The 9,589-nt window shown below is 31.4% G+C and overlaps 2 protein-coding genes across 2 annotated transcripts; both read left to right on the forward strand.

The window, feature by feature from the left end:
- The first annotated feature begins 6,082 nt into the window (after window positions 1–6,082).
- On the forward strand, window positions 6,083–6,889 carry LOC120580529 (replication protein A 70 kDa DNA-binding subunit C-like). Its single transcript, XM_039834254.1, has 4 exons — window positions 6,083–6,265; window positions 6,349–6,445; window positions 6,554–6,687; window positions 6,769–6,889. The coding sequence occupies exons 1-4, from the start codon at window positions 6,136–6,138 to the stop codon at window positions 6,867–6,869; spliced, it is 462 nt and encodes a 153-aa protein (XP_039690188.1). The 5' UTR covers window positions 6,083–6,135; the 3' UTR covers window positions 6,870–6,889.
- A 71-nt stretch (window positions 6,890–6,960) lies between these two features.
- LOC11416945 (replication protein A 70 kDa DNA-binding subunit E) lies at window positions 6,961–8,115 on the forward strand. The gene is made up of 6 exons (XM_024784726.2): window positions 6,961–7,045; window positions 7,135–7,295; window positions 7,384–7,504; window positions 7,629–7,775; window positions 7,867–7,964; window positions 8,052–8,115. Exons 1-6 carry the CDS (start codon window positions 7,022–7,024, stop codon window positions 8,113–8,115), a joined length of 615 nt encoding a protein of 204 aa, XP_024640494.2. The 5' UTR covers window positions 6,961–7,021.
- The last annotated feature ends 1,474 nt before the right edge of the window (window positions 8,116–9,589 follow it).

The raw sequence follows: 9,589 nt of genomic DNA on the forward strand, positions 1-9,589 counted from the left end.
TCATTTCTGAATTTATGCAGTGTGCATAAGGATTCCTTATGCACCATAACTGCGCCCATAACAGTACAGAAACAAATAGGAATTGAAATTTCACCAACCAATTTTGATTTAGTTTGTTAAACACAACACAACACAACAAAAAAGTATTCTAAAAAAAACAAAAGAAAAACATAACAATAATCTAAGAAACAGAATGAAAACGTTGTTTAATTACTGAGTGAGTGATTTCGAGCAAACTACCAAGAGAATGGGATGAATTGAGTTTCTCTATCGGTTTGACAATTTGATTGATTTCCCTAATTCTTCTAGTACTAAATTTATACTTTGATTGTTGGTCAGATAAAAACAAATATATATATATATATATGAGGATTGCTTTTTAGGCCCCCCAATATCTCTTTGGTCCCCCCTAAAAATACAAAAAATAACCTTTATAAGACGTCTGGTACTTAAATACCGAAGCCTCCGGTATATAAATACCGGTAGTTCATTTTAGTTTTTCACCTTCGGTATGCACATTCGGTAGTTATAGTTCGGAGGAAAGTTTTGAAATTTCTATTGTAAATAGATATTGTACATAGTAGAGGATTTTTTAAAGTCCGACCACATGTGCAGTAGAGTGTGGAGGTCCAAATTACTCATAGTTACCTTATTGTTTCATCTAAATTTGTCCTTTATTGTTGGTCGGATAAAAACAAATACATATACATGAGGATTGCTTTTTAGGCCCCCAATATCTCTTTGGTCCCCCTAAAAATACAAAAAATAACTTTTATAAGACATCCGGTACTTAAATACCGAAGCCTCCGGTATATAAATACCGGTAGTTCATTTTAGTTTTTCACCTTCGATATGTACATAACGGATGCACATTTAGCACATTCGGTAGTTATAGTCTGGAGGAACGTTTTGAAATTTCTATAGTAAATGGATATTGTACATAGTAGAGGACTTTTTAAAGTCCCACCACATGTGTAGTAGAGTGTGGAGGTCCAAATTACTCATACTTACCTTATTGTTTCATCTAAAGCCTTAGAAAATAATAGTTTCAGCACATTCCCTTTCAACTGTTCAAACATTTAAACTGATTGATTCGAGACACAATATTAAAGTCTTCATATAATAATGTGATTTACTAATTTAGCTTGTGTTTAGTTCAACGTTTTATAACCTTAACAATTATAAATGTGGAAACCAACGGCTCAACCAAACATATCCTTAGTGTTTTAAAATCATATGAGGCTATCCTTCTAAAATATGGTTCAATTTCAAGGTAAAAACTTTAGCAACCTTTGTTCAAGTGACAGTTCTATAGAAAATTATTTCCACATGATTAATTGCAAATAATACAAGTTAATCCAGTTATCCCTGTCAATGTGATATATACTTTGTTCCAAAAGTTAGTATATATTGCAATTAGCAAGCTTTGTTCATGTGACAGTTACTTTTTTCCACCTAACTCATACTTACCTTATTGTTTCATCTAAATTTGTACTTTGATTGTTGGTCGGATAAAAACAAATATATATACATGAGGATTGCATTTTAAGCCCCCCAATATCTCTTTGGTCCCCCTTAAAAATACGAAAAATAACCTTTATAAGACGTCCGATACTTAAATACCGAAGCCTCCGGTATATAAATACCGGTAGTTCATTTTAGTTTTTCACCTTCGGTATGTACATACCGGGTGCACATTTAGCACATTCGGTAGTTATAGTACGGAGGAACGTTTTGAAATTTCTATAGAAAATGGATATTGTACATAGTAGATGACTTTTTAAAGTCCGACCACATGTGCAGTAGAGTGTGGAGGTCCAAATTACTCATACTTACCTTATTGTTTCATCTAAAGCCTTAGAAAAGAATAGTTTTAGCACATTCCCTTTCAACTGTTCAAACATTTAGACTGATTGATTCGAGACAAAATATTAGTCTTCATATAATAATGTGATTTACTAATTTAGCTTGTCTTTAGTTCAGCGTTTTATATCCTCAAGAATTATAAACGTGGAAACCAACTGCTTAACCAAACATATCCTTAGTGTTTTAAAATCCTATGAGGCTATCCTTCTAAAATATGGTTCAATTTCAAGGTAAAAATTTTAGCAACCTTTGTTCAAGTGACAGTTCTATAGAAAATTATTTCCACATGATTAATTGCAAAAAATACAAGTTAATCCAGTTATCCCTGTCAATGTGATATATAATTTGTTCCAAAAGTTAGTATATATTGCAATTAGCAAGCTTTGTTCATGTGACAGTTACTTTTTTCCACCTAACTCATACTTACCTTATTGTTTCATCTAAATTTCTACTTTGATTGTTGGTCGGATAAAAACAAATATATATACATGAGGATTGCATTTTAAGCCCCCCAATATCTCTTTGGCCCCCCCTAAAAATACGAAAAATAACCTTTATAAGACGTCTGATACTTAAATACCGAAGCCTCCGGTATATAAATACCGGTAGTTCATTTTAGTTTTTCACCTTTGGTATGTACATACCGGATGCACATTTAGCACATTCGGTAGTTATAGTACGGAGGAACGTTTTGAAATTTCTATAGAAAATGGATATTGTACATAGTAGATGACTTTTTAAAGTCCGACCACATGTGCAGTAGAGTGTGGAGGTCCAAATTACTCATACTTACCTTATTGTTTCATCTAAAGCCTTAGAAAAGAATAGTTTCAGCACATTCCCTTTCAACTGTTCAAACATTTAGACTGATTGATTCGAGACACAATATTAAAGTCTTCATATAATAATGTGATTTACTAATTTAGCTTGTCTTTAGTTCAGCGTTTTATAACCTCAAGAATTATAAACGTGGAACCAACTGCTCAACCAAACATATCCTTAGTGTTTTAAAATCCTATGAGGCTATCCTTTTAAAATATGGTTCAATTTCAAGGTAAAAATTTTAGCAACCTTTGTTCAAGTGACAGTTCTACAGAAAATTATTTCCACATGATTAATTGCAAATAATACAAGTTAATCCAGTTATCCCTGTCTATGTGATATATACTTTGTTCCAAAAGTTAGTATATATAGCAATTAGCAAGCTTTGTTCATGTGACAGTTACTTTTTTCCACCTAATTCATATAGTTCCAAAGTTCCTTGAATTAATTTTCACAATGTTCTTAACCTGTAAGTGTGTCTTTTGTCTAATATTATAGAAAAATAGTTCAATTCCAGAATTCAATATGAATCAATGGTCTTTGTCATTATATTTTCGCCTCACTTACACGCTGAACAGTACTATTATACATAATAAGCAATTATGAACAATCATTCTACTCCTTGAATGTGTGAGAGGATATCACTATAACCCTTAAATATATACAAACTATAAACACATCACAAAAACATCTCTTTTATTACTAACTTTATGGACCAAATTGTCCTTCAGAAGATGCATTCAAGTACTAACACATGTACTAACATGTCTTTTTTGTTACAATCACATGTAGGAACACCTAACATAAATAAATAGAACATGTTGAAGCAGTAAAATATGAAGTAAATAATCATTTTTGTCACTAAATATGTGAAACGATATCACCGCAATCATTCAATATATCCAAATTATAAATACTCCCCCGTTTCTAAATATAAGCAAAATTCAATTTTTAGGTTCATTCATCTAATGATGTATGTGGTTCATTCATTCATCTAATGAACCACATACATCATTAGATGAATGAACCTAAAAAGTCAATTTTGCTTATATTTAAAAACCGAGGGAGTACATCACAAAATATTGTGAGTACACGTGAAAATGAGTACATGGGACGCCTCAGTCAATACACACTCATTTTAGTTACTAGCTTTATGGATCGAATTAACTAACAAAAGATGGATATCAACCAGATACATGTAAGCCTAAAACAACTTTGTGCCAATGCCTCATATATTTTAAGACCAAAACATTGTTTACCTTGTAAAATATAATTTGACAAGTGCAGAATAAAAAAGATTTAGGGTGCAATACACCTCAATATTTAGTCTGTTTTCTTTCAATTGTTTTTGAAAAATGTTTGGTGAGCACCTCATTCAGAGAGAAAGAGATAAAAGATAGTAAGGTATGTGATAAAAAGAGAGATATAAAGATAAAATGAAGTGTTGAATAAATGTATAAGAATATTGATTATACAAATATCATTTCTTTATTTATTCATAATGAAAATATGTAGACAATTGATATATTTTTTATTATGTATGTTATTGTATATTATTTTTTAAACAATAACTAGAGTTATATTATTTCCTTTGAAAAGAAAAACTAATTGTAAAAAGATAAAAAAAAAAAAAATTAATTTATTATTTTACACTCCCACATGGCTCCATATCTAATGTCAAGAAACTGTTCAAAGAATCTAGTAGTACACTTTAATCATGCTCCGTGTAATCGTCACTGTCATCCCTCAGAAACATTCCACATGTCTCAATAATCTGTTACCAAACAAGTACCGATCATAGGTTATTGTCATCCCTCAAAAACATTATATATTTCTCAATAATCAGTTAACCAAACAAACATTATATAAAATTCTAAGCAGAATATATTAGTAAAACAATGACCAATCACTGGTCATTGTCATCCCTCAAAAACATTATACATTTCTCAATAATCAGTTAACCAAACAAAAATAATATAAAATTCTAAGCAGAATCTATATATACATGTATTCTAACCTACATTTTGCCTATGTGTAACCTCACAAACATCCCCCTTTCTAACTATTTCCTTACATGCATTATCTCATTATAAGCAAGACTTTGCTTATGTGTCACCTCACCAATAATTCTTATTTCTTATATGAATTTTATTATATTATATGAATGAATGCATTCTCCTATGAAAGGGTTATAATATTTAGTGTGACATAAATATTTTTAAACATGTAACTGCCACAATCCTTCAAAACTATGCAATTTCTCAACAAAAAAAAACATATATGTAACTGCTAAATGCAGCCACGAGTTATTGGCCAAATGAATTGTAAATGAATTGTGATTCACTGATTTGTGACTCCCATGAATTTATTGTGGCAATCTATGTGCAAATCCCATTTACCAAAAATCATTTGCTAATTTTTTAATTAATAATTACCAAAACTTGAATGATTATGGTGTAGTAATGGTCAGTTACACATCTTACTTATTACCTTTATTATAAGCGGCTGACAATTATATGGGTAACTCCTTTTTACCAAAATTATGTACCTTTATTTCTTATTGTAACTCCTTATAGGTTACGGTTTTAATATATCATGCCACACAAAAGCAATGGTCACACTAAACAAGGTTCACAATTTTTTTATTTGTATCACCAAGAATGCAATATAAATATAAATAAATAAATAAACAAATTAGAATTTAATAGAAGTAATGAATAATTTCGGCCAAAATATGTTCATCCTTGGTTACAATTTCAATTTGTGCCTCTTCGCATTCCTTCACATAAAGCCTAAAAATTTGTTACACTTTAAACCATTTCAATGACAGTATTTCCCACACACCTATATAACCAGCATTGGTGTCATTCCTTTTCCACTCATTCTGTCACATCTATCTGTGTAATTTCATTTCTTCCCACATACTCTCTTTGCTTCCCTACCATGTCTGCCATTGATGTCATTGGAACCAAGTAAACCACTTTCTTGCACTTTTCCTCTACCATGTTAAATAAAACCTTTAATCTAATCTTTTTTCATGTTCTTTACTTTTACAGGGTCGGAGAAGTCAACAACAATGGTGTGCATACCTTTCTCAACAAACTCTCCAATGCTGCCCCTGATACCAAGATCAAAGTTAGGGTAGCACGCATGTGGGACACGCTGAATATAACAAAAAAAAAAGGAAATAATTAGTACAGATATGGTGCTAATTGATGAGAAGGTGTTTATCAATGAAATTGCTATATTGTTGTTCCTTCGCAAATAATCTTTCTTTACTTACTATTTACAAATGCTTTCTAGGCAAATTGCATTCATGCTACAATACCAAGGAGGTTCTCACCTTCATTGAAGAAAGTCTTGCAAGAAGGCAAGATATATGTAATTTCACACTATGAGGTCTCAAAAAACAAGGAGAAATATGCTGTGGTTGAAAACAATCCCTCCATGCTTAGTTTCTATGGTGACGCAATTGTGACTGAGGAGGGCTCGGATGACAACACAATCCCTCGCTATATCTTTGAATTTGTTAATTTCAATGATCTTATCAAACGTTGCGGGAAAGAGGTGTTGGCAGGTTGGTTTAGCAAAATATTAAATTATATGTAATACAAATCTATTACATTGTGTAAAGAATGTAACACTTTTGTTTCTCGACAGATGTAATTGGATTTATAATTGATGTGGATCCAATTGAGGAGAAAACAACCGTCAATGGGAAAGTCGACATGTTGTCACTTCATTTGGGGGATGGCAGGTGCAACATAATTTGTTCCCCATGATTTAATTCTCATTTAGTAGCGTATAACACATTTACCACAAAAATCAATTAACAAACTTTTTAATCCTACGCAACTTTTGGCAGTGGGAATGTCTTGAAGGTAACGCTATGGGATGACTATGCTCCGATGTTTAATCAAAAACTGATAGATCAAATGCATGCTACTCCTAAGCCAAATGTGGCAATTTTTACCTCCACTTTGGTAAAACAATACCAAGGTAACTGCTCATACCATGACATTTAATATTCAACTTAATTACCCTCTCCTCAACCACTCCATATGTGATATATTTTTGTAGGTGAGCTTTATGTTTCGTCTTCAAGATCCACAACAATTTATATCAACATAGACACCCCTGAAGTTGCTGATCTAATTTTGTCGTCCAAGTGCGTCATTTAACTCATGTTTAAATACTTATGTTTATATTATGTTGCCTATTTTCTAATTGTGTGTTGTTGCATCGTTGTAGGGGGGAAAACAGTGTTCTGAAAACAACTGAAACTTTGTCTTTAACTAATGTTGATGTGAAGACCATATCTGAGCTTTTATCCATGGCAGTTTCGGGAGTTTATCAGGTCAACACTTGGTTAATTATTCTCTAGACCTATTTTTTATTTCATTATCACAGTGTGTCATACACTCATACTTTCAACTTTACTTGCAGGGTGATGTTGTCTACAATTGTGTTGCAACAGTTGATGACATCCTGCTAAAAAATGGATTGTATTATGTTTCTTGCCCTCATTGTAGGAAAACTGTGAGTTCCACTGAGACAGACTTCAATTGTGAGCATTGTACTAAAAAGGTCGACTATCCAAAGATTAGGTGAGTTCATTTGAAGTATTTTTTTTCCTTATCACATGGCCTTAAATATATATATGTTGCTTGAAATAATTACAATGAATCTCTATAGGTACCGTTTGGAACTTCAAGTCAACGACTCTACGGAATCAACAATATTTGTGTTGTTTGCCGAAGTTGCTGAACAATTGGCACAACTAAAGCTAGATGACCTCACCCCGGATTTAGAAAATGTGTGTTACATTATATCCTAAATCTAATATGGTGTTTATCGGTGTTTTTTTTTTATTATTGAAAAAATAGAATAAAAGTTGATTGTTTTCTAAACTTACATTCCATTCCTTTTTGTTTGGATAGCAGACTGGACGTGACTCTGATCTGCCTAAACAGCTCCAGCATATCATTGGTTCAAAGCATATTTTTCAAGTTAAGCTGAGCTCTTACTTTGAACGTCGTGGAGTACAAAGCTTCACTGCACATAAGATTCTGAAGCCAGTTGTTAAGGTGTTTAGTTATATCATGTTTCCATTCTTTTATTCTTCACTGCTGGAAACCATTATATACTAAATTTTTGATGTAATTTAACAAATATCAGATTGAGAAAGAAGACAACATTGCCACTGCGTGTTCTTCCTCAAGTGGATCTCTTACCATTGAAATACCAGATTTGCCGAAGAAGAGGAGAAAATTAATGTAAGATGTATCATTGTCTAATGCATTTAACCATGTATATATGTAAGCTATAAATGTGAGCTAAAAAAAACTTGCGGATTTTTTCAGATTGCACTCCAACAAATCAGGTGATAATGACCAGAATGAAGATGTGGAAGATTTAGAAGATTGAGAAGTTGGCTGCTAAGGATTTAAGAGGATTTGCTTTTGAAGTTGTTTTTCATGGTTTAGTTTATGTTTCTCTAATCAATAGAGATGTGGATTTCAGTTTATGTTTTTTTGAGGTTGTTTTTTTTTTTTTTTGAGGACTTTGTCTTTTTTGTTTTTAACCTAGACTACATTGTTGGTTTATGTTTTTTGGATGTTGTGTTTTTTTAAGAATATTTTCTTTGGATCAATGTTGACTTTGACCTAAATTATATTGTTGGTTTATAATGTTATATTGAGGGATTTTGTTGTTTTTAATGCTGACCTATATTTTGAAGACAAAGATTATGCATCTATATGTTAAGGTGAATGGTAATCATGTTTTCATTCATTTATTGTTCACTTAAAATAATGAAATACATAATTCTTATGTGATTTTACAAATTTCAGATTGAGAAAGAATACAACATTGACACTATATGTTCTTCCTCAAGTGGATCTCTTGGCATTAAAACGCCAGATTTGCAGAAATTAATGTAAGATGTATCATTGTCTAATCATTTAAGCGTGTAAATATGTATGCTGAAACAACACTTGGAGAATGATAAAAATTGCACTCTGGCAGCGAATCAGGTGATGATGACAAGATGGAATATTTAGAAGATTGATAGCTTGGCTGCTAGGGACAGAGGCAGATGGAATATTTAGAAGATTGATAGCTTAGCTGCTAGGGAAGGAAGAATGTTTGCTTTTGAAGTGCTTTGCATTGTTTGGTTAAGGTTCCTCTAATAAAGTTGTGGATTCCAACTATGTTGTATTTTGAAAACTCATGTTCCCATGTCGAGGATGTTAAAAATATTATTTCCTTTTGAAGTGCTTAGCATTGTTTAGAAAACTAATTGTATTTAGTATTTTAAGCTTTGCATTGTTTGAAGTGCTTTTCAAACTAATTGCATTTTTAATATTAATTTATAACAAGAGGAACATGAGAACTGTTTTTTATGATATAGTCTTTTCAATTATTTTTCTTTGGCCTAAATTACATTATTGGTTAATGTTTATTTACAAGTTTGTTGGTTTATCTGTTTTTCATCATAAATTTACTGAATCTAATGCCATAATAATTACACAAGTTGTATTGAGACATATCAAATTAACAATGACACAAATATAGATAGATAGGTTCTTCCTCAAAAAAAAAAAAAAAAAAAAAGGATAAATAAGTTTTTACATGGGCCAACCAAAATAAAATAAAATACTAACTTAAATATTAACAAAAAGTGCTAATCTTTATTAAGATCCTATTATATTCTTTATACGTAACTATAAATTACTACCACGTTAATACCCAAAAAAAAAATATTATTACCTTTTGCCAAATAACTAATAAAATACAAATACTCCATCAATGTTATTTGAGCTCAATTCCAGTTGTGAGTTCTTACATTAACATGTGATAGACAAAGGGTGTGTTAGTTATTATCCTTATATTATTATAT

Source organism: Medicago truncatula, chromosome 5, assembly GCF_003473485.1.
Source record: "Medicago truncatula cultivar Jemalong A17 chromosome 5, MtrunA17r5.0-ANR, whole genome shotgun sequence".
NCBI classification, from domain to species: domain Eukaryota; kingdom Viridiplantae; phylum Streptophyta; class Magnoliopsida; order Fabales; family Fabaceae; genus Medicago; species Medicago truncatula.

Coding starts and splice junctions, on each gene's coding strand:
- LOC120580529 (XM_039834254.1), top strand. CDS start 6,136: ATGCTTAGTTTCTATGGTGACGCAATTGTGACTGAGGAGGGCTCGGAT. Junction 6,446..6,553: donor CTTCATTTGGGGGATGGCAG/GTGCAACATAAT, acceptor AACTTTTGGCAG/TGGGAATGTCTTGAAGGTAA. Junction 6,688..6,768: donor TTTGGTAAAACAATACCAAG/GTAACTGCTCAT, acceptor ATATTTTTGTAG/GTGAGCTTTATGTTTCGTCT.
- LOC11416945 (XM_024784726.2), top strand. CDS start 7,022: ATGGCAGTTTCGGGAGTTTATCAG. Junction 7,296..7,383: donor GTCGACTATCCAAAGATTAG/GTGAGTTCATTT, acceptor GAATCTCTATAG/GTACCGTTTGGAACTTCAAG. Junction 7,505..7,628: donor TCACCCCGGATTTAGAAAAT/GTGTGTTACATT, acceptor TTGTTTGGATAG/CAGACTGGACGTGACTCTGA.